Source organism: Hirundo rustica, chromosome 15, assembly GCF_015227805.2.
Source record: "Hirundo rustica isolate bHirRus1 chromosome 15, bHirRus1.pri.v3, whole genome shotgun sequence".
Lineage (NCBI taxonomy): Eukaryota > Metazoa > Chordata > Aves > Passeriformes > Hirundinidae > Hirundo > Hirundo rustica.
The window spans coordinates 4,347,308-4,372,024 of NC_053464.1; the positions used below are offsets into that span (position 1 = coordinate 4,347,308).

The 24,717-nt window shown below is 37.3% G+C and overlaps 1 protein-coding gene across 27 annotated transcripts in view; it reads left to right on the forward strand.

The window, feature by feature from the left end:
* Nucleotides 1-24,717, forward strand: part of RBFOX1 (RNA binding fox-1 homolog 1) — a 1,151,472-nt gene that overhangs the window by 1,114,818 nt on the left and 11,937 nt on the right. For 23 of the 27 annotated variants that reach the window (XM_040078693.2, XM_058422645.1, XM_058422643.1 and 20 more), the window contains one exon: nt 5,698-5,762. In XM_040078693.2, coding sequence (XP_039934627.1) covers nt 5,698-5,762 — 65 coding nt within the window. Of the gene's footprint in view, nt 1-5,697; nt 5,763-20,932; nt 20,986-24,717 lie in introns of all 27 variants that reach the window. The other 4 variants (XM_040078692.2, XM_058422648.1, XM_040078702.2 and 1 more) reach the window with 1 other exon arrangement.

Sequence of the window (24,717 nt, forward strand, 5' to 3'; positions counted from 1 at the left end):
TATAAAAATAGGTGGAAAGTACAGTCTAAAGTGAAAAATCAACAGCCATGATTCTAGATGTAATATAATATATTCTGTATTTCATATAATTCTATATGGAATGTAATAATCCTTCTGAAATAGCTGAGCTATTGAATTCCCTTTTAAATGTGCCTTTGAGTAGGAAAAATAAAGGAGATTATTAGGAAGTAAGGAAGACCTTTTAAAATTAAGTATTGATTCGCTAAGAGAAAAAGTCATTAAAAGAGAATTAAAGTTGCCTGCCAGCAAATATAGAAGTTCTTAGATGAAGATTGACACCTGTGAAAATAAGAAAATACACTCCACAAAATGAAGCAAAAAATAGTAACTGTCTCAGAAATATTCAGTTAGAATAATAGCTCTGCTTTATCTTAAATCTGTTCCTTTTTTTTTATTACCATTGTCATAAAGAATGTTTTCAGAATATGTCAGTCATCAATCCACACCTAAAATGTGGGAAGGCTTAGAAAATGAGAACCTTCCACACCCTGTCACCACCAGCTCCAGGAGCCCCTGGGTAATGGTTTAACCATGGCCATTAGTCAGTCTTACTGCTCACAGCAAGGTTTTCTAAACTTCCCAGGATTCTGGACCTGTGATTTTGCAGCTGGAGAGAATCCATGCTCAAATATACATGTAGAGGTTTTAATTTTTTTTTTTTTTTTTTTTTACTTGCTGGGCAAGAATAAGACAGATTTTTTTTATGGTCAGGGTAACGGAATGAGACTATTTCCTTATAGCTACTGCCATCACCTTTAGCTTAAAGCCAGGGTGGAGTTGAGGATTGAGGATTTATTTGTTTCCCAAGGGTAAAGCAGAGGTAATTCTCTAACCTGACCCCAGGTGGAAGTCCCTGGAAGCCATCAGGTCCTCTGAAAGGCACTGTTCTGATGTGAAAAACAAGGATTTGCAGATAGCACTGAAGGTTTTCTCCTGAGAACGGAGGATTTGTGTGTTCTGCCAGTGGAAGGGTGTGCCATTTCCTGTGACTCACAGAAACACAGCAAGAGGGGGAGAAATGACTGTGCCAAGGGCAAAAGAGTCCCCAGGGAGCTCTGGGTTGTTCTTTCCACTGCTCTGTGTGCTGGAACGCTCCATGATAGCCTTGTAAAAGCTCGGCTGGGTAGGGATGGAATGTCTTTTGATCTCCTCTTCATTTGTCATGTCAACAGTACATTCAGAAAGGTACCAGACCAATCCTGGTGATTGTGTTTGGCTGGAATTAGTGCAGGTGGTGCCTGGGTGTTTTACCAAGGGTTTTTCTGAGCCAACAGCTACCTCTGGGAACACAATATAGGAATACCCCAGACCTTGCACACAGGCCAGGTCCACGGTTTGAGCCAGCGCAAATTGGAGGTGGATTTTTTTTGTCTATTTTTAATTCTCCCAGTGGAAGTTTTACTCAGTGGGCAAAACAAACGCTGTTTAAATCTCAATAGCGTGTGAGTGGAAGAAAATGAACTGACACTTTCTATATTCTGCGGCTCTGGGTGTGTAATTCATGTAATTTTTAATACCATTCTTCTATTTGTAGTTAATAAGGCAGATCTAATTATCAATACTAGAGAAGGTTTGGAAACTTGATTAATTTATGTTCGCAAAATACTCCTTGAGTGAAAGGAAGTATAGGAAGTATAAACTGAGGAAAATTAACTCTCAACATTCATATGAAATATTAAATATGTAGCTAATAGAAAAAGAAAACAACAAAAAATACTTATAATTTAGAGTCACTTTGTATTTAATTACATTTGAGATCATGAGAAAAAAGTGATTTGGCTATTTTATGGAGGAGGTGAACACATGTATGCATGGTTTTGTAATCTCTAGACTCTGTCTGGGTAAGTTTTTTGTGGAAATTAGCCTTACTGCAAATAGACACATTTTATTTAGAAATTCAGTTGTATTTTTCTGTTCATTTCCATTTTACCATCTCTGATTCAAACTGTGTGTGATTTATTTCTAAAACAGATTAAGATTTCTCCATAAAAATCACCAACTGATCTCTGACAGACCCCACTGCTCTATTTCTGTTTGCCGGAGCCAGAGATGTATAAAACATTGAGAGGAAAACTTTAATGAACCCCTCTGGGGAATTTGCCTAAATTCCTTCCTTACATCTTTGTTTCCATATTTCATTCCTCATTCAAATCATTCCATTTCTGTTTCTTTATAGAGCAGTGTTGCAGGAGTCTGTGTATGGCAATAAGGTACCACAGGTACTGATGGGAAAACCTCACCATGCTGGATGTAGACTCATGTCAAATCATAATGACACTCAAATAAATATGTGAGAAAATTGAATATGTGTAAAAATGGCAAAAATATTCCAACAGCTGCATTTTAATTTCCAAATTCAGTCACGAAGTCACAGATAGTGATACTAGTGTTAATTTTTCAAACTACTTAAGCTGTTGTAACACTGTTTTATCATTGTCCTGGAAGTATCAAATATGGGAGCACCGATAAGGCAGTAAATATTTTTTCATTATAGTATCTGAATTATTTATATTTGAATATTTTAAATATTATTATTTTCAAAATAATAATCCAAAACATAAAATTGGGTGCTTTCTGCCTGAATTTAAATATAAGGGGGAAAAAAATATTTCCTAAAACATTTCTATCACATAGAAATTGAACATTGTTAATTTCTTTTAATGTAATTATTGCATAATTTTGTTCTAAGTATTTTATTTTGCAGTATAGTCTAAGACATGAAGACAATTATATAATGTTACTCAAGAGATGTAGTGAAGATTACTGGTGTATTCTTCACCTAAGATATCAGCCAAGTTCAAAATTAGAGAAAAATTGTCAAGTAGAACTTGTTACAGGAGTTGAGTTCAGGGGTTTGAACTGGAATCCCACCCCAATTTCCAGTGTCAAGTGTACCTCCAAGTAGTTTTTTCCTGCAATAGTCAAAAATCACCTGAAGTAATTAAAGTAAAGCAGTGAGAAAACTTGGTACAACACCAAAACTGCAGAACACAAACCCCATAAAAATAATTTGCTTAAGCATATTTTAATGTGTAATTTATTATAGTTTATCTTAAAATTAGGAATTCATTATGTGGGATGGTAGGGAATTGAGTTTTCCCTGATGCCCAAATCCTGTTTTTTTTAGTTCTCCAGAGAATTCAGGCAAATTCAATGCCTTCAATCTCTTTTTATTTGTATTGCTTTATACTCATTCTTGCCAGGGCTCTCATAAATGTCAGACTGATTGCTGAATCCAAAACATCTTAATAAACTCAGAGTCGAGCTTCATTGTTCAGCAGAAATTCTTGGAAAGCAAATCAAAATCTAAGCATAAAAGGAATGTATCTCCTCTCTAGGGAACAGGAAAAGGTCTCTCATCACACACTGACCAATTTTTGGTGATAAATGAAGGAAGGAAAAGCAATCCTCACAGAGCCCACAGATTTCAGATCAACTGCCGTGGGAACCGCCTGTCTCATTTTTGTCCCGTTCAGAACTGCTCGTGGCGGTCTGTTCTCAATCCCATACTGTGATAGGAGCTGTTGTCTGTAGAGCTGGATTGACTTGGAGTGGCTCTCACTTTTAAATCAGGGCTTTTACGAGTGGACAGCAGGGGAAGCCAAAGGATTTGGACACCCTGGTGAGCAGAACCATGTCAGACTTCAGATCTGCCACACACTGCCAGGACTAGATCATGAAAACAAGTTCAGTATCTTCCTCATGTCAGCACTCAGGGAAAAAAAGAAAAAAAAAAAAAAAAAAATAGTCAGATAAAGGTGTCATATTGAACAGAATCACCAGGCTGGAAGAGACCTTCAAGATCAAGAGTCCAGCCCAGCCCTAACACCTCAACTAAACCATGGCAGCGAGTGCCACATCCAGTCTTTCTTTAAACGCATCCAGGGATGGTGACTCCACCACCTCCCCAAGCAGACCATTCCCTCAAAAAGCAGGAGGGGAGAACAGATAAATTTGTATCATCTCTCACCTCTCTCACTTTGACAGAGGCCAGCCCAAGTGTGCAGTTTGAATGTCTCTCCTCTCAGCCTTGGCTCAGTTTGTACCTGGTGACATTATCTGATATCCCAAGGCCTGCACGCACATATCTGCAGCAGTGCGTGCCTGTTCTACATTTTCAGCAGTGATAGCCTTCTGCTGGTTTACAGGAATGAAAAGATCTGAGATGAGAAGGTGTTTTGTCTCACTGCCTCTGTGTGTGCACAGGAGAGGGCACGTGGGGGTTTAGGAGATGCTCATTCCTGCCTGATCCCAGGGCTTGTGTGATGCAATTGCTGCTGGCAGGGAGCTGGCCAGGAGCAGGGAGGGACATGTCCTGTTCTCTATGTGAACACTTGGAAAAAAAAAACAATCAGAAAGAATATTCTTCAAATAAGCTGACAATTGAAAGCCTGGAGTTGCTAATGAGCTGTCAGGGTATGTAAAACTTGTGTTTATTCTTAGGGTTGCTGTGGCATTGTCAGCTGAACCATTGATTTCCAAACCCAACCCGCTTCAAATCTTCAAACCCACAGAGGTTTACAAGTGTTAGGGATGAAAGCCATTCTGCCAAGCAAAGTGGTAGAAGGGGAAATGGCAGTTCAGATTGCTTTTCTGAAAAGAGTCAATTTTTATTTGCAAAATCAAAATAGAAAACCCACAAAAGTTACTGCAGTAAAAAAGTTCTACTCTTACACTAAGGGCTGGCACTTTGTGGCCTATTCTTCCTGCTTCAGCACTATATCTGGGGTGAATGCAGTCTTCCAAAAAAAAAAAAAAAAAAGAACCATCCCATTAATGCAAACACTTCAGAAAAAGAGTGAATTTTATTCAAAGCTGAGTGAGCTGATGCTGTCTTATTCAGCTCTCTGTTAGGGAGGGAGTAGGTGGGGAGGGCACCACAGCAGCCCCTGTCCCAGAGGGTGCTGGGGGGAGGATTCTAATTGGGACGTAAATCGTGTTTGTGTTATCAGCAGGCCTGGGCTGGGGCTGTTAATTGGCATGCTGAGATCATTTGGAAATGGTTGATATAACACCGTGGTCCATTGAACAGGAAGCTCTGCTGTTTTCACAGTTTGATAATCAATGCATCACTGCACTCAATTCCTTTCCGATGTGTGTTTGTTTGTCCTGTTTGCTTAATTGAACAGCTGGAATTACTGTCACATACAACTGAATGTTAATTCATGGAAAAAGAGAATTTTGCTTCTTCATTATCATTTTATGTATAAATTGGAAACCTATGTAACATTAAGTGTTAATTGAGTGCACAGATTCATAGGTTTAATCAACCAGGCATGATAAATCATATTTTGTACAAAAAAAGAATTGGTTATTAGCTGAGTTTGTCTTTTAAGTTTAGCACCGCTTTGTGAATATACATACACTTTGTTCAGATGAACAATTTCTGCTTGAAAGCTTGGAGAAGAATCCAGTATTGTCTCGTAAAACAAGCTTACACTGATCAATATAGTTCATTGCTTTCTCCTGACCTCTGGGACAAACCTTAAAAAGTTTGCGGTGCTCGATTTTGCTTAACGATCCACCGAAATATTTTCCTTAACATTTCACTGCAGCATCTCCTATGCATTTAACTGAACTGCAGCATGACTGTACTCTTTCAGTTGTTGTCAAATGTTGCAAAATGTGCCTGAAGGTGCCACGGCAATGCAGTTAGAGCGTGAGTTTGTGTTTCAGGGTGGTTATGCTGCCTACCGGTACGCCCAGCCTGCCACTGCCACTGCAGCTGCCTACAGTGACAGGTAAGAACTCCTCTCCTGCTCAGAAATATTTGACCAGTGGAAGTCGATGATGATTCTATAAATTTGCCTTGTTGAAGTCTCATGACTGTCTTGTTGCTCTGCAGATAATTGTGATATCTAAAGCAGGCTGTTTTGTTATAATCCATGAATAGCCGTAAATTGAGAGACTTTAGGCCTTAATTGAGAATCAGGCATGAGATGTGCACATTCCCAAGCTGTAGATCATCCAGTTAACGTCTGTGACCCTTGTACAATGTAGATAAATAAATGTACAGATTCATGATGGTCTGCTACTAAGGATCATTATTTGTCTTAAGAGTATTATTTCAGTTGATTTAGAACCTTGAACCTATTGAGTGCCCTCAATTCTCATTGACATTGTTTTAGTCAGTGGAAATTGAGAATGGATTGTGTCTAAGCTTGAACTATCCAATGCAAAACAGTATTTTTTTTCCATTTGCTCTCTTCCCAGGCATTTGGGGTTTTTTGCAATACCTGGGGAGGGGGGGCGGAAAAAAAAAGTTATTTTTCTTTTGCTCTGTTTTTTTATCCTCAAAATGTAAACCACATTTGGTGGAAACAGTATCAGGAATGGAAGATCATTAAAATCTGCACATTCAAAGACTTAACTTTTATCAACTAAGGGCGATGTCACATATATTATTGTGTCTTCTTGAAAGATGGATGTTGGAATCCCACAAAGTCAATGCCTAAATTGCTGCTGACTTCAGTAGGAACAGGATTTTATCAAATTGCATAAAATTAAGTCTTTGCAGTGTGTGGGCATGATTTTGTAATAAGAAGGAGGATTACCCTATGTTTTTTTCATAAACTCTACCCTTAAAATCTATCTTTCATGTTTTTCAAGTCCTTGAGGAGTGTTCCCTTGTACAGGGAGTGTTCCCTTGTATATGGTGGCAGAAACACACATTTAATTTTCTTCCTGGCAGCAGTGAGAAGTAAGGTCACGCTTCTCAGTACCTGATACAAGAAAATTTTCCCTTGGAATCATGGAAATCATTTCTTAAGCCTTACATACATATTGAAAATTTTCTTTAAATGCTAAATTAGACAGTGTTACAAATACTTCTGTTTCTTAAAGAAATCAAGAGATTAAGAAATTCTAGTGCACAATTTCTGAGATTGAAGTGCTGTTCATGGATTCTGTATTTTTAGAACCAAGTCCCATGGTATGAATGTTACAATGCTATGCATGCATATTTTGCCTTTCAAGTGCTTATTCTGGGTAATGAAGATATATTTTTTAAAGTTATGTGAATAAAGTAATTTGCATGTATGGCTGAGGCATGCTGTGTCAGACAGGTAAGCAAGCTACTTTTTATTGATTTTGGGTCAGTAATATCAACTAGATCTGTGCTGTGTGCACTTTGGTGGCAATGTACTATTTCTACTTAGGGGAACCTGCACAGGTGAAGTGCTACTCAATAGTTTCATTTCATTTCCACAAAGGTTTGTTAGCATGTTGCAGCTCTAGGGTTTTAATGTGAGCTTTTCTGTAATGCAAAACAGCTCCTGCTTCTAAAAGCCTACTAAACCAAAAGGACAAAATTATAAATAACCTCCTGTGGTCAGCCAGGTTTTGCCAGCTATCGCTCAGGTGTCCCTGGATCACTTGATAGGCTGTTTATTTCTATCAATTAAACCTATGCATTACACAGAGAAACTGAACAATATCAAGCTGACTTTTAAATGCTTTAATTATGAATTGATGTACCTTCTCATAAACCAGATCAAAGGCTGTAAGATAAAATATCAGTTGGTCACATGTTCTGCTATGGGCAGAGAGTCAATATCACAAAGAGTTATGCTGCCAAAAAGGTAAAGGATTTGTTTAGGAAGGTAGTGCTTTTAAATACTGTAAAAAAAGGCTGGAGGTGGCCAGTAATGCAGTTGTTACAATCCTTACTTATATTTTTGAAAAAAATGTCTAATTTTCAGATACACTTTGTGTATAATTAGAATTGCAATAACCTGTCTTTGCTTGCATAATTTTAGATATCTTAAATGGATTTTATATCTTCTTTTTTTTTTTTTTTTTTTTTAATTTATCTTCTCTTTTAAAATGTGGTTAACCTTCATCTTCAATCTGTTTCCCCCAAATGAATATGGTTCCTTGTCTTAATTACAAATCTCATAACTGAATTTCTTTACAAGAGAGTCCCAAAACTAGCATCAAGAACAAAACAAATAACAATCTGCTCAAACATTTCTCTGCACATGGGAAACTATGTGCAAACATGGATACCTCTGATTACTACACCTACAGTTTGCTTAATTTGATTAACTTTTTGTTAATTTTAAAATTAATTTAATATAGCTACTTTTGTGAAATTATCAATATTGAAAGTGCTGAAATATAGTTCAGTACAACTACATGTATCTGCTCTTCTCAATGTAATTATCATCTGCTCTCCTCTCACAACACTGAAGGTTCCATATCTCCTTATACACTTATTTAGCGTTCATATGAGCCCCTATTTAATTTAATTACATGTGAACTACATTTACTGTTTGTATAAAAAAATTATGCCCAAATAAACTGAGTACCACTGAAGCAGTGACATATCATGGAAATACTACTTCATACTAATTTAGAAAATAAGAAAAACTTTATTTTTTTCGTCACCACTCATATCCATTATGAATGGCAATGTTCCATATTTGAAAGGCTTCTTAAGTCAGGAGATGGAAAGAGGAAATCTTTAGATTGGAGACGTGTTTTGGTGAATTAAAAATAAAGGTTAACAGAAAGATTTGGGACTCTGGAATCAATAGACCAAGTCGATTGATAATGATCACTGTGAGAGGGCTCCATTTGAAGGAATGCAATGGTATCCTTGTTTGTCACAGTTGGAAATGTTGCTGGAAATAGGCGAGGAACAGATATGCAGGGGAGAATCAGGTGGCAAGGAAATACCATTAAACCAATCAATGCAAACCCCAAAGTATTTGTCAAGACAGATCATGTACTCCTAAACCCAGTTTCACAGCAGGGGTAGGCCTGGCAGATCTCTCCAGTCATTTCTTAGGATCGTAAAACAAAACCAACAAAGAAACAGGGACACTTTGTTTTATTTATGAAGCAGTACAATCACTGGATACAAATTCTGAATTCAATTTTTATATTGCGTAATCTATCATATATTGAATTGCACATACAGATTTGAAGGTCTTTGCAGAAGTGGATCAAAAATAAAATTATGTTTAACTTGCCAAGATTTAAAATATTTCTGATAAGTTTTCCAATTAGTATAAGTCTTAAAAGGGGGCCTATTGGTCTACATATATTCTTCGTCAGTCTGGAGCTTGCCTGGCAAACTCTCTAAACTGAGCATATTTGGAAAAAAGTAATTGTAAGGACACGCAAAAGACACTAAATCAGATGTCAAAAAATGTCTGTACAGCTCTTATTCATCTTTCATGCAATATTAAAAACAAAATATAAATAAAAAATAGTTGCTAGATTTCTGTCCAAGTCTGAAGTAAGAGAAACTAGCAAGGTCATCCAGTTTTGTATTCCCGAGGTAGAAGGAGTCGGAGCATGGCAGTGGGGCGTATTGTCATTTTGTCATTGCATGTTCACTTGGTGTTGCTGGTATGTCTGTAATGCTGTACTGGATTTGACAGATCCATCACATAGCTCAGCGAATGGCTTGCTTGAATTAAGCCTATGGGCAGACTTATTCACATTGATTGGCTATTGGTTTTGTGTTTTATGATTTGATTATTGCATCTTTGATCGGAGTAAGAAAAGTGTTCCTTTCGCGCATATTAACCTTGTCAGCAATATTTATGCAAGTGTGTCTGGGAGTGCCATGAGCAGAGCCCTGACAGGAGGAAGGCAGCCCTGTCTGAGAGGCAGAGTCACCCCCCAGTGCTGCTTGCTGTCCCCGTGCAGGGCCCAGGTGTGTTTATACATGGATGGTGCAGTATCCATATATACACACACATTCCCATCCATCACACGCACACACACGCGCACACACGGAGGGGTGCTGCCCTGAGCACCATCCCCTTCTAGAACACAGTGCCAAATTCAAACTTCACTCCAAACTATGGGGACAGTCTCACTGACCTCTTGGTTGTCTGGATTAAATCCCTCATCACTGGAAGCTGACTTCTTTTTTTTTTTCTTTTTTCTTTTTTCTTTTTTCTTTTTTTTTTTTTTTTTTTTAAATAAGGCATATTCCAAAATATTTTGCACATAACACTTTGTAGTAAAAAGTATGTTTTTTTTTTTTTTCTCCCACTATCAATTTGTGTTACATGTTCTGTGGTTATACCTAGAGTTTTATGAAATTTGAGAGAGAAGGTTTTGTCGTATGGAAATTATGTATCTTCCAGATCTGAAATCTTACTCCTGATAAACTCCTGATATTCTAATAGTTTACATTTTTAACATGTCTATGTAGAGCATTCAGTTTTTTCAAAGCAGTAGTATCTACAGAAATAGTTTAATATGTTTTCTATTTCTCTTTGGGCAAGTAGTTGAGAGTAATACTTGATATTTGTGCTCAGGTTATCCTAATATCCTAAAATAGAATAGGTACAAATTTAATAGTAAACATGCTCATTAAACAATGAAAATTTATAATGAAGAGTAAAAAACTGCAAAATATAAAATATGAGCTTCTATAGCTGAGGAGGGTTTTTATTATATTGTGGACTATATAATCTTTTTTTATGATTAAACAAAGAAAAAACACTATATTTTTATTCAAATTATTTTCTCTTATTGAAGATTACTAGAGATATATACTAAAAATTAAGGTTTTGATTGCATATAAAATATAATAGCATCTTGAGTCAGAATTTAATTTTCCATTAAATAATTTTATAGAAGCATAAATATTTTAAAATCTAGTGCCTCATTCATTTCATAATTGTAACTTCTTAGATTAAGGAGAAATGGTTTCTCTACACAGTTTTAGTTTCAAAAGGAATCAGGTTGGAAGAGGAAAAATATTTGAATATAGTGGTAACTTTTCAACTTCCAGCTGGAACATTCAAACATTTGTGTATTTTGCTATCCCAATGGAATCTTAAATGGAAAGTTTGGGGGATGATCCATAAGGAGGAACTGTACAGCCCATATTGTAGGCTACTCAAATTTTGACAATGAAAAAGGTCAGTCAGCACCTTGACCAGGTACAGAGGTTGTGTTTAGCTTTTCCAGCAGCAACAGAGAATATATTTAACACTTCTTCTGCAAATGCTTAGGTTTGATGTGGTGATGCTTTATTGGTCTATTTTATTTTTTATTTTTTTTTCCTGGACAATCCTGTGTGGTAGCTAAAGCTTCTTTATTCCCTATTATTGCAAATAAAACTCAAATTATTGGTTTGGCCATCTACCTGTTAGAACCTTATGCCTGTGTGACCTCTGGCAAAGTAGAGGATCGCTGGCATCATGTTAATATTTCATAATCCATTTTCATCCCAGTTCATTCAGAGTTTTGGGGATGACTGGAGTACATGACTCATTGTTTAACCATAACAGTCCCTTTCAGTAAAGAGTTAGAAAGTTAAAGTGGGTGAATATGAATAAAGAAAATGTTATAGGGGGAAAAAAAAAATCAAAGCATTTGAAATTCCATGAGCAGGGGCTTTAATGTGGTACACTTTGACAGGAATTCCCTGAAATGCAAATATGTTGCATAGAGTACTTTCCAGTAATTGAAGTATGGTTTGGTCAAAAATATTGCAGATATGACATCTTTAGGGGAGACTCAGTGAGTCACATTCATATAGGAAAACATTGCAAACAATTACATTTCTTAGAAACATAATCTTCTCCCAGTTCTAGGAAGCTGCTTTGATGTTTTAATGCATTCCTCCACTGGCTGGAATTAACCTGTTTACTGGTACTTTGAGGACTTGGTTCACCTGGGTGTAGTTTGACTATTCATGTAACATCCAGGGAACTGCTAAAACTCCTCCACCAGTTCAAAACTGAGAGGACAGAGTAGTGAAAAAGCTTAGTGCTACTGCCCGGAATTATGGTAAACACCAATAATTAAACTTTTGTCATGCCACAGCTGGTTTCATTCGTACCCTGCTTCTACTTCTTTTACCTTTAATCTTCATCCTCATTTATTGCAGTATCAATGGATATTTTAGGAATCCCCGTAGGAAAGGCTTGGGTATTACTGTGAAATCTGTTTTGACATCCATGCTGGAAATCATGGAGAAAAAATTGGGAGAGAAGGTAGAGGTAGACGAAAGCCCAGATTTCCATACTCAGCTTCCTGATCTGCTCAAATCTTAAGGTGCTCATTACTTCTGCTGCCAGGTTCTTCTTGAATGTAGGGAGAGCTTTTAAATGCTCATCATGTTCCAAAGAAATAAATCAGTGCACCTATTCTGACATTTACATCTCAGCTTCAGTATCCTCTCTTGGTTTTGTTTAATTCATCCAGCCTACGTTTGGTTACATAGCATGACTTAACTTGGGAGTTCTTTATTCTAATGTAAAAGCTCATAGTAAAGAACTGTGATTATGAATATATTAATTTGATGAATTTTCATACCTTTTCTCTAAAAGAAGGAGGGAGAAAGGACTGGTTAACATTTTTAAAGTAGGAATTATTACTAGCTCATAAAAACTTCTTTGCTCTCAGAGGAGATTGGAAGAAAGTGCGACTTTAAAATTTCCCAGCGTTGTATTCAGCAGACTGGATAAATACGAAGTTGGGGAGTTACTAAAACATTGATTCCTGATCCAGCAGACCAAAACTGTTCCAAGGCATTGGGTCACTGCCTGTGACATGATAGACCATAACAGTTCCTTTGGACATGTCAGTGGCTAATTACACACTTCTCAGTTCCCAGATCATTGGCTTGATAGCCCACAGAGAGGCAGATCAGAATGTGCTCTAAGAGTTGTCAACCTGAGCGCTTTAAAACCAAGGAGGAATTAAGAGCATTGTGCAGGAGGCAGACAGAAGATAAAGCAAGGAGATGTTACTAATAAAACTGGGATGCCATGGATATAGTCTGTATGGATTAGCCATGTAATTTGCAGTGTGCTCTGGCAAGGTGACGAAGTATTAGAAGAACAATCTTTAAATAACAATGTTGGTGAAATTAATCAAGAAAGAGGCAATCTACACTCTAGCATGTTTTTACTCTAGCATTTAGCATCTCCGAGGAGTCTAAAGCATTTGATTAGGTATTTAAGTAGATTATTCTCATATTCCTTTGGGCTTGTCAAGCTTCTGATACTCTAGGAGCCCACCTGAGGCAAACAGCAGATTGTAAGAATACTGCAGGAGTGAGAATAGAATGTTTATCCACATATCTTAAAGAAAACTTTTTGTGAAAATTGCTGTAGGGTGTTTAATATACATGCATTAAAGAAAAAAAAAAAAGTAAAGGCTTTGTTTAAATCAAACGTGTACCAGCTTCTAAAGTTTGTTTTTGTTTTTCTTGAATGAATTCTTAAATAATCCTGGCGAGGTTTTCATGTATATGGTATTTTAGTTAAAATATGAAAAAAATATTCTGTCAACTAATTTGTAAAGTCATTCCAAACTTCATATAATGTAAAGGGAAAGAATTGTTGTTATTCCTAATTGCTGAAGCTTATAATTATACCTCTGCATGTTGGGAAACTTTATAGTGGATAAAATGGTGGTTACTAGTAAACCATAATAATTACTATGAAATCAAAAACAAATATTAAGTATGTTTTGGGGACATTAAATACATAAAGAACACATCCCTGAATTAAATAATTGGATATTTTTTATATATTTTAGTGAATAAAATACTGGTTATTTACACAAGGCTGACTTCAAAATGCTCTTTGCTCTAAAGAGAATGAACAATATGTCCAAAATATAGTCATAAACACAATTTTCAAATGTAAATGTTAAGACTTCAAATATAGCCTTAGTTTAGCAGTCCTGGATCATAATGACATTGATTCATGTCGCTGACGTGAAGCACTTCTGAAATAAAATTACTGCACTGCTTCCTCAAGTATTTAATTTAAGTGCATAGTCTGTGTTAATCACACTAAAAGGCCAATAATTTTAGAGCTGTTCTGCCACGGAGATCGGTATGAATTCTGCTATGGGTTTGTGTGGTATTCAGAATTTCACCTGTTAGGTTTAGGTTTTACTTAAAAATGTTCAGATCTACTTAAAAACCACATGTTCCTCTTGCAGATAAATATTCGTCTTTAGACTCTGTATGTCACATTATTCATAACAAATAATTTCATACTACATATATTGAATAATCATACATCAAGAAGTTCCATTGGTGCAGCAGGTAATATGAGTTAGATCCAAGTGTATTTGTATAGCTCTGATTAAAGAAAAAATCAGGAAATAAAATTTGTAGATCTAAAATACGAAAGGTGAAATACCTACAGATTTTCTCTTATATCACTGATTGTGATATAAGATATTGTCCACATTCTGGAAATATAATAAAAATAAGCTTTTTGCTGCCTTTTTTTTTTTTTTTTTTTTTTCCCCAACAACAGTACTAAGTTGGAATGTTGCATCTATTTGCTAGAAATTTTCTTTATACTGACTTTGAGGGCTAATGGAAAGAGAGAGAGGGGGAGTTTGTATCAAAGACACTGCCATGGCAGAATTATTGTATCCACCCTGTGGACATTCTCCCATCTGCTTTACAGCATCAGTATTGGACTGTGTTGAGAGGAGTCTCTCTCTTCTGGAATTTGAGTGGGTTGTTTAGCTAGTTCAATATCAGGGCAAAAAAAAAAAGTCTGCCCATCTGCTGGGGAAAGCCTGAGATAAGAATACAAATTATGAGAAAGCAAGTTCTGTTGACCATTTTTCCCTTTAGGTTTTTTTAATCCCTTTAGGTTTTTGGGTTGGTCAGGAGGTTGGTGGTTTTTTTCTCTGAGTAAATGAAATAATGTAGGCTTGGGGGTGCGTATTTCCACTGGTGTCCAGAAGAGCTGGAGGTTGTTTTATTTCTTTTCTTGAAAGCATGTTTTTTGCAATTTCAAAAGTACTTTTGGGTATTCAGACAAATTACTTCTGGTCAAGAAGTTGTGTGACTCTTAGCAGGACAAAACTTAATGTGAGATTTTGTTTCTTTTCTCTCTCCTGCTGTCTTTGGTGCTCTGAATTTTGGTAGGGACATCCTTTTGTCATTGGCTAAAGCACACTGAAATGTCCTGCACCGAGCACAAAGAGGACACAGATGAGAGCAATGCAGAGGTGACAAACGTGGCAGGGGGACGAAGGGCTGGCTTGAGCTGCCTGGAAATGGGGCTGTGGTGCCATTTCAGACACCCTGGGGTGTCTGGGGCATGGGGGGGATCTGGGAGGTGAGGGGGACCCAGCACCTTCTGCAGTGGCAGCTGAGCCCGGGCAGATGGACGAGCTGCCTCTGCTTGGGCAATGCAGATGGGCTGTAGTGTTTTCTCTGCAGCAGTAGCTCTAGAAATAGCTGCATTTGTTTCTTTTGAGTCAGGGTTTTCCTCTATATGCTTCCAAGGCCTGCCTCAAAATTTCAGGAAAGAAAAGGTCAGGAAAGATGGATGTAGGAGAGCATTATCTTGTGGTGAGGAAAGCAGAGGACCTCAGTGACGGCCAAATATCCACATCCTTCTCTCTGTCTTGGCACCATTGTTGGTTAGGTTGAACAAGAAATTCTGCAGGGTAGAAGAACCTGACATTGAAGAAATTAGTCTAATTACCTTCCTAATGCACATCAGGCCAAACAAGTCACTGTTAGTGTCATTGAAGCTTGATACTGCATGAATTGCCTATATTTTTATTCTTATTTCATTTAATGTATCATATAGGTGTGGCTGTGAAGTTGTTTAGTTGTCTTTGTGTTGTGATTCAAATGCTATGGGTGTGGTAATGTACTTTGATCTTACAGTAATGGGAATATAAAGCATGATAATAGCAAAATCAACCTTCTAATTATAGTTATTATGCTAATATTAAAAAGTTTAAATTCTTTGATGGCCTTGATATTTAAATTTAGGACACCAGCAGGAGAGAGTTGGGAAAGGCTTAATAAAATGATGATAAAGGAAATTTTGTCCATCCTTGAATAGTGCAGAAAGAGTTCAAGGAGCCAGCAGTCAGCTATACTAAAATTCATAATGGAAAAGCCCTCAACATCAGAGTCCTCACAAGAGCAGCAAAGTCTTGATGTTCAGAGCACGAAGGAAATATATAATAGCTTTAATAATATAGTGGGGAAATATACAGAGGTACCACATATAACTCTGCTGGGAAAAATCCTTGCTGCACACAGTAGTTAGCACAGGATCCTCAGGGAATCCAGCTTGGAGCAGCTCCAGGAAGGGAAGGCAGTGCTTTTGGTTAAGCTGCATCAATTTTACCAGCTGAGATTCTGATCCCTGAGTTCTAAATACTGGCTTTGTTTGTCAGTCCCACAGCAATCCTACCAGAAAAAGTCAACATATTAAATATAGTTTAAATATTCCCACAGTAACCTCTGTTCAATATTGTGTTTGCCTTCATCCTAATTTTTGATGTTCTGGGGCTCTGCAGTTTTCAGCAGTTCCTGGATTTTTGGGAGTGGGTCTGAACCTCAGCATGAAACAAAATTATTTCTGTCTAGTTTTGTGAAGTTTGTCGGCAAAGCCCAGGAATTCAGGTCTATGAAGCGTAATCACTGTATGTTAGCGGATTATCATTTCTTTTACATTATAAATTTCCTAGAGCCAGCACAATTAATTTCTTAAAATCCCCTTTGACCTCTAGTATGGCTTCTATTTTAAGGAAGCTCTGTGCTGCTGAGGAGGAAGGATTGGAAATTTCTGGGACTCGTGGGTGAAATTAGGTGTGTGCCAAAATTTTGTTCTCAATCATGTGCTGTGGGAAACGGTGGTGAGAAATCCGAGTGCCACTCAGCATTTTAGGGAGAGGAGAGGACACACAGAACACTCACTGGCCCCATGTGCCCCATGTGAGTTTTCCACCCAAAATGACCTGTGTTTATAAATTCCCAGACACCTGGGAGCTCTGAGCACCTGAGGAGCAGCAGGGCCAGTGACTGCAGGAGAGAAAGGAGGTTGGTGCTTTTTGAGGAGTGGGGTCTGGGGCAGACACAGAGGAGCTCGTCCTTTCCCAGGGTGGGATGATTCCATGGAAACTTTTAGAGGGGAACACTCAGGGTAGCAGTTTATTCTGAACTTAAGCTGGAATTGTGTTTCATGATAGTCACATCCCCCAAGTCATAAAAAAAAAAAGTGTCTGAGACCCATTCTCTGAATCTCTTCCACTTCCAGGTTCTGAGTTTTCCAATAGTAAAGTGGGCAGATCACTTATGGGTCAGGTATTTCTTCACAGAAGTACTTGTGTATATTAGACATCCATAGCAAGGACAAGGCTCAGGCTCCAGTAATTAAAGATCTTAAGCCTCTTAATATGTATAAAATCTCTATTCTATAGGATGGCTTGTTTTCACCAAACAGTTTCACGAAGGGAAAAAAGTATGTAATGTATTGGGTGTGCAAGGTCTGCTGGACAGAAAGAGCAGGTGCCAAAAGAGAGATTTCTGTCAGATGTGGGGCCTTAGGGGCACACATTTGTTACTGCCAAAGGGACTACAGGGAATGGAGCAGAGGAAATTACAACATATTCAAACCTTTGAAGATAGTGTGATGCAGGCTCAATAACTACCCCAAAGGAAGAAAGCTCATCTAAATCATTTAATAGTACTTCTGTTGTCCTCCCTTTCTGTTCTTGTTTGAATTCAGGAGATATATCAAATGTTTAAACATTTTTTTTTTCCCAACATTTAAAACCATCTTTATTACCATACTGGTAAAATCGAGTTAGTTTTCAATTTGCTAGAAGAGATAAAAATTGATATATAGTCTTGAGAGAAGCAGTAGTATGCAGAGTGTTTGCCCTTGGGAAGTAGCTGCTCGGATGGAACCCAGCCATTTGGAGTCCCAGCAGCACATTTTCCTGACCCACACTGTCTGGGAGACATCAGAGAGCTCAGACTGCCAAGGGGTGCTGCTCCTGCACTTTAAAGGATTGCACTTAGCCCAGGGTGCGAGGATCTGGCAGGTTGAATATATCCAACTGTACATTCAGATCAATGTATTTGTCATGTTATCCTTTCAGGTTTTATTTATTTTTTTTCCTATTTCACAGCCAGTAACAACTTTTAACATTTTATATTTAAAAAGTTTCTTTTGTTTAAATCTGTGTTTCTTTTACATCCGAAGTATTAACCAGTGAAGAGTAAAAATTTGGTTCTATACTTTCACTATTAATACACAAATTAAATTATGGAAGTGGTTCTGTATCTTAATTGAGCAGGGCTTATTGTATAATAAATTTGTGTGCTCTTACAGTTCCTGTGCTTTTTTGGATCATTAAAAGGGTAGCAGTGATGAGGAACACGAAAGCAACCTAAAACGTGCCATGAATTTCCATCATAGCCTCCTTGTGAGATTTTCAAGCCCTGTATGCTCGACAGAGTGGTTCCCTTTAAAGGGAACACTCCACCTTTGCAGAGGACTGGGCAGGGTGAGCTGTCCTTTGCCACCTCTGCTCTCCACCTGTCTGAGGACAGAAGGGAGCTGGTGCACCACAGAGCCAGCTCCACCCCAAAGGACTCCCAGTGCAGGCTCTGGGGCTGTCCACACAAAGGACTAACCCTTGCTTTGGCCATCAGATGTGGTGTCTCGGATGCCTCTGATGAGCAGTTTCCCCTCTAGGTCTGTGCAAACAACAGTATGGGATTTATCTAGATAAACCCTGCCACTATAGGAACATTAAAGCCATCAGACTGCTAAAGAATTTCTAGTAATTGCTACAAATAACATCTGATTAATTATAAAATATTGAATTGGATTGTTGGACTCCACCCTCTCGTCTTTTCATTCTCACAGTTGCTATCCTGACCAGTATGTAACTTCCTACTTTTAAAAGTTATGTATGGAGTTGTGAAATTAATTTTACAAAAGCAAAAGAGTATCTTCCTGTGAAGCAGTATAGCGAGACATGTTTATAGTAGTTGCTTTTTTTTTTTCTTAATACGTATCAACTTGAGGGGGTTTTTTTAAAGGTTTTTGTTTGTTTGTTTTGGGTTTTTTTTGTTTTGTTTTTTTTTGATTCCGCCCCCGCCCCGCCCCGCCCCCCCCCCCCCCCCCCCGCCCAGTAATTAGTAAAGACTTGGTTAAAAAAAGAGTAAGATTTCAGAACAGTTTCAATCATATTGTCATTCCAAAGGGCAAATTGCAGTTAGTGTTCTGGGGTATTTCTGGAGGTACTAACCCAGCATGTTACCCTTGCAGATAATTCTATATGTTAATATCTGAAGATGGAGAATCTGTGGCTAGATATTCTGCTGTTCTGAGCAGAAATGAACAAAAAGATTCTCAGTAACCACTTAAGAGGCAGTTTTTTAAGGAAAGGTGATCTTTTAATTTAGATGAGAGGGCAGTTTAACAACTTCACAGAAAAGAGTCAGAAGGATTTTCTATAAAACAGAAAAGCTGGCAAGTTTGCATTGCTACCAGCTCAGTCACTTTTAGGCAAGCATCTAACTTTTCCTGTCTATAATTTTCACAGAGCTGGTAGCAGTAAATACAGTGACAAATTGTGCTACCTATGAAATACAGAGTAGCTCTGTATTTCAATTTCGAATCTCTTTTATAATGTAAAATATATCCCACTTTGGTTTTGTTTTGTTTTTTTTTTAATTCATGTCTTTAGCATTACTTGTTAGGTAAACCTCATTGGCTCCTTAAACTGTAGCAGATGACAAAATAAAGAGCAAAACTACCAACTGAACCTAATGAAAAGCTGAAAATGCAAGAATGTACAATTTGATCACTACGTTCACACTAACAGAGCGTCAGTATTTCTGCTAGGGCAGAAGCAATGATCCGCTTTTGGACTTAATGCAACCCCGTCCCTACAGTACAGACCGCAAATTCTTTGTTTTGTTTTGGATTTATTCCCCCCACCCCTCCCTAGAATGTGATCCTCTTAGTAACAAGGTTCACAGATTTCTAAATGAGAATTTCAAATCTCTTGATACATTGAACTAACAGAAATAGATTTTGCTCCCTTAGGGCGTAACTCCTCAAGGTTTTGTTGCCCCTGAGGGACGCTTGCTCCTGCATGGTTTTCAGGAGGATCCTCAGCACTTAATGCTTGCAGAGCTGTTTTTCCAGGCTGTCCTTAGCCTGCATCCTTTGGCTCCTGGTTGTTAGACCTGCATTAAGGCTGTGCAAAGCTCAGTGTCAGGTTTTTGCAGTGCCTGGCAGCGCAGGGGCTGTGTGCAGCTGGGAGGAAACCACAGCCAAGTGTTAACCCTGCGCCCGGGTTCATTAACCCTGCACAGCACAAAAATACCCCGAGGAGGCTGGGTACGTGTGCATGTAAAGGAATCCTTTGATGCTAATCCTTAAAGATGGTTTCCACTAACCCAAATCCTGATTGCCTAGATCTCAGAAAGGACAAATCAGGATTTGTGCCATAATGAAGTTTTCTGCATTTTGAAATAGTAGTGCATTTAGCGTTTCTCTTTTTATGTTACCTGGTTTTAAAAAGAATTTTGCAAGAGAAGGTTTATATTAAATTACTCATATCTCTAGCTTATTCTCCTAAGATTCTGCAAAAGACTTCTATGTATTTGGATGACAGTATATGAGAATATACTATGTCATTTTTTTTTAGGTTAATAGCAGAAAATTAATTTTCTGATTGCAGTCATATTAGACATAGAAAAAGCAAAATATTTTAATTTTGATATCCTCCTTTCAGATGCACAAAGTAAATTGCAATTTAATTTTTTTTTCAAAAGCGCTTTTTACATATTTTGCACTAGTGCCCTTTAATAGCTATATCAATATATTGTTTTATTTTTATTAGACTTCATAAATATATTGACATATCTGTAACACTAAACATGAAGCTTCCAATGCAAGAGTTTGTACATAGTCCATATCCAAATGTCACCATTATTTCATTTAAAAGATCCCAGCATGTCTACCTCATGATCCTTATGAACTCTATAATACTCAACACTTTTTCTTGCTACATTCATTAAAATTAAGCACCCTTCCCCTACCCCATCTGTAAACATCAAGTCAATTGGCAGCTAGCACATTTCCCAGTCAGCAAGCAGTATTGTGAATTTTATCTTCTCTTGCAGAAATCAATTCGTCTTCGTTGCAGCAGATGAAATTTCTTGTAACACCTCTGCAGGTAACAATCATTGATACTTCTTGATGCATCCATCCAGGTCTCAATATCCTTTTTCACATGCTGCATTTAATCGTAAGACAAAGCATAGGATAGTCCGTAGTATAAATCTTTGGAATAGTTTAATGCATTTATAGCTTCAGCCTCTAGGTTCTGCCATATAAAAGCCATTAGGTAATTTTGCTGACTTTGGTGTTTTGTTTGCAGTTTAAGTATGGTATGGCCTAGTGTGTAAGGATATGTTAAACCTTCAGATAAAAGCTTCAGGACTGTGCCTTTTCAGGACTGTGCCTTTCCAAAGTCAAACCAGACAGACCCGATGAGAAGAGCCGAGGCTTAGATGTGTGTAGGACATTGTAAGTGCTGTGGATGTAACAATTTTCTTTTCAACTCGTTGGGGGCAAATGATGCCCACAAGGGTATTGCAGACCCTAAAGCACTCACAAAGTCTATCCTATGGATGAGATAGTGGGAGAGAGGGTCTGTGCCTTCAGAGGATCACTCTCTAGTAAGTAAAAAGTCTCGATATACTATCATGTTGTAAGCCATGGGTACAGAAGAATGAACAATGTTTTTAAACAGTTTATTTGTATTTTATAAATATATTGAATATGTCAAGAGGTTTTCTCTCTTTTAAACAGTAGAGTTCGAACAAGCTTAGTCTTAATTCAGGTAAGGTTGGTGTTATGTTACTCCATAAGAAAATAAAAGGGAAAAATAAATAGTAACCGTGCGGGGACTTATTCTGCCAATTATGTTGTGCAAAAATCAAGTTCATAGAAGCTTCTCATGTTGCAGGATGAAAGGGTACATAGTGTGAAATTAAATGTTGGTATTAAGAAGTGTTTGCTGATACACGTTTCACATTAGTAGAAATAAAAGAAAGGTGATGAGATTTCTGTTTATGCCATGATAATCTACATAGAAACAAATAGAGAACATTTATTTATGGAGAAGATGATCACAGCTAAACCCAAAATATGCTAAAATTGTTGTAATCTCTATGATAGCTGTAGCATTTTTGGTGGTAATCTGAAAAGTTCTTCGGTAGTAAAACCTGATTCAACGTAGATTTTTCCAAGTCCTGTAAATTACGAAGTAAATACATTTTGAAAAACCAACATTTGTCACATTCTTCATATCACTCAACTTGGATTTTGGCTTTGGTTATTTCCCTTGAGCTTCCTGCTCAGCTCTTCAATGAAGTGAGCTGTAGTAGGGAGGCTGCTAATTTCTAAATCTAAGCTTTGCTGAGTAAGAAAAACATATTTATTTTAGTAAATTTTAAACTTGGAATTCTTGAGTTAGATGTGAGCTTGGTCCAGTTTTGCAAAGTGAACCCTTCTAAGCAATAATTCTTGCTCTAGTAAAGAATTTTTTCTCTCTCAATTCAGGCACAATATAAGTGCCCAAGATTTTATTGCAGATATTCCATATATCACTTCTTTAGAATTCCAAACAAAAATATTTATATAAAATATAAATGCCCTTTATCAGTGTATTCAGTGAACTTTGCACAAAAGGAAACATATCTCTGTGTGTATTTATTAAAACTTTTCAGTTTACCAGTTGATTACCTATGTTGGATTGATTCAACAATAAGGTATTTTTGCTAGGCATGGTTTTGAGCATATGATAAACACATCCATCACAGGTGGCTTTTTTGCACTAAATATGAAGGAGAAAGCTGATGAAAACCTGTACCTGCTGTTTCTTATATACCTAAGTTTCAGTAACAGAATTTAAATTACTTTTGGCTTCATAAAAACGTAATTCTCTGGCCCATGTTCCTGTGAGTCAAATTGCTAAAGTTGAATTTGGTCCTTTGGATTTGTAAGTTGACTTCCAACTATTTTAGTATCTGATGTTTTATGTTTTAATACGTGGAGCAAACATAGAGATACTTTGAGAACCAAAACTAACCTTCCTGTGGTTTTTCAGATGCATGCAAAACACCTGCAGTATGACTTTATAGTGCTTTTTTAGTGCTCCTAAGCTCAGTGACAGTAATTCTACTGTGTTTGTAAAGTTGATATCAAGTGAAGATACTTACAAACACGCTCAGTGTTTGAAATGTGAGTATATGTGTGTTTGTATTGCCTCCCTGTAAAGGATGTATGTGTTTGTGGATTACAAATAGTAATGTATAAGAAGAGAAGCTTTGGTTGGAACTTGATCATCAATTGGAAGTGGGAGGTCTTGGGTGGTCCTGCTTCATCATTCCTGCCAGAGGATACTTAGCCCTCAGCCACATGATATCTTTTTTTTATTTGAGAATAAAGTAGTCTCGAGTGGATAAATGTGTTAATGAGCGTTTTGTGTCCATGAACACATTCCTTTTGTGTATGTCTGTCTGTTGTTGAATGCACATTACAGAAGGGAAACCTCCTCAGATATCTGACAGAGGGATCCTTCCATGGGAAATTTAAAAGCATTTCACTCTTGATTGAATCCAGTGCATTCTGAGGCTAAAAATAATTACTGTTCAGAAGGGAAGTTCTGCACTTCTGGGATAGATCTTCTCTGGCAGACATGATTAAAGGGTTTGCACGCAGATCTGAACTCGAACAGAGACAGGGAAACTATCCGAAACCTCCTGTTGGTTTGGTGATGGAATTTTAACAAGGATCTCTGGGGATTTTCCTCTAGCAAACTCCTCACAATAGTTGTACTAGGGGAGAATTAATCCTGATGTTCTCGTCTGATGGGGGCAATGGGCATCTGCCCTGCCGGTCTCCGGATAAATGAGAGTGAGACCCAGAATAAACCTACGGTTTATTTACATGTTGGTGGCAGAACATTGTTAATTTTGCATCTTTATTGTTCTTAGTGAATTTTTCAAATCAGCGCTCAATCTATTTTTTTCTTTTAGATTTTTGTAACATCAAAATTCATAGTTTGTAAAGAAAAAGCATTTTTAGTGTCTTTTGCAAGTGCATTCTCAGATGTACCTGCAAATGACATTTTATATTTTTTGTGTAAAAAATGGGACAGGGTTATTATTTTATATTTATATTATCTCTCTCTCGTCTTCCAATTTTTAACTGTTATCCAGCCTTTATGTAGAAGCAAAAAAATCCAGTGCTGATGTGTGCTCGGTATTATTTTTCCCCCAAGTGTATTTGCAGTTCATGATTTTGAAATAACAGAGAGAAAGGCAAGGGTATATATAAAGCTGAATTTGGAATGAAGTATGCTGGAAATGGATATAACATCTGTCCAATTGTGACTGTATTTATTTACATTTTTGAGCAGAATCAGTCCCAGGAGGAAGGATTCTGTGTGTGTGTCTGTGTGTCTGCATGCAAGCAAAAGAAATGCTTTATAAAGCTTTAGAAGTTGACAGTCTTAAATTAAGTTATTGACCTCCATTTGGAGAAAGATACAGTCTCCAAAATAGATTAAACATTTTGAAAGGCTTAACTTCATAACTCCAGGAAAGATGTTGAATAAAAGCAAGCAGCTTCAGTAAGAAAACCGTGGGGTTTGTGCTATTGAAATATTCGAAGAGAATATTGGCCATTTTTAACAAATGCAATTGCTCCAGTCACTGCAATTTTCCTGTATACTATCATTAACCTGTCAGCACTAACACTGCCACAAATTTAATATATTGAACAATAGCAAATATGGAGCTACTTATTTAAAACAAATTAATATTTGATGAAGGGCTTAGAATGGCTGCAGTGCCTGTTGTGGCAAACCTACCTCTGCCAGGGTAAAGCACGTAAATAA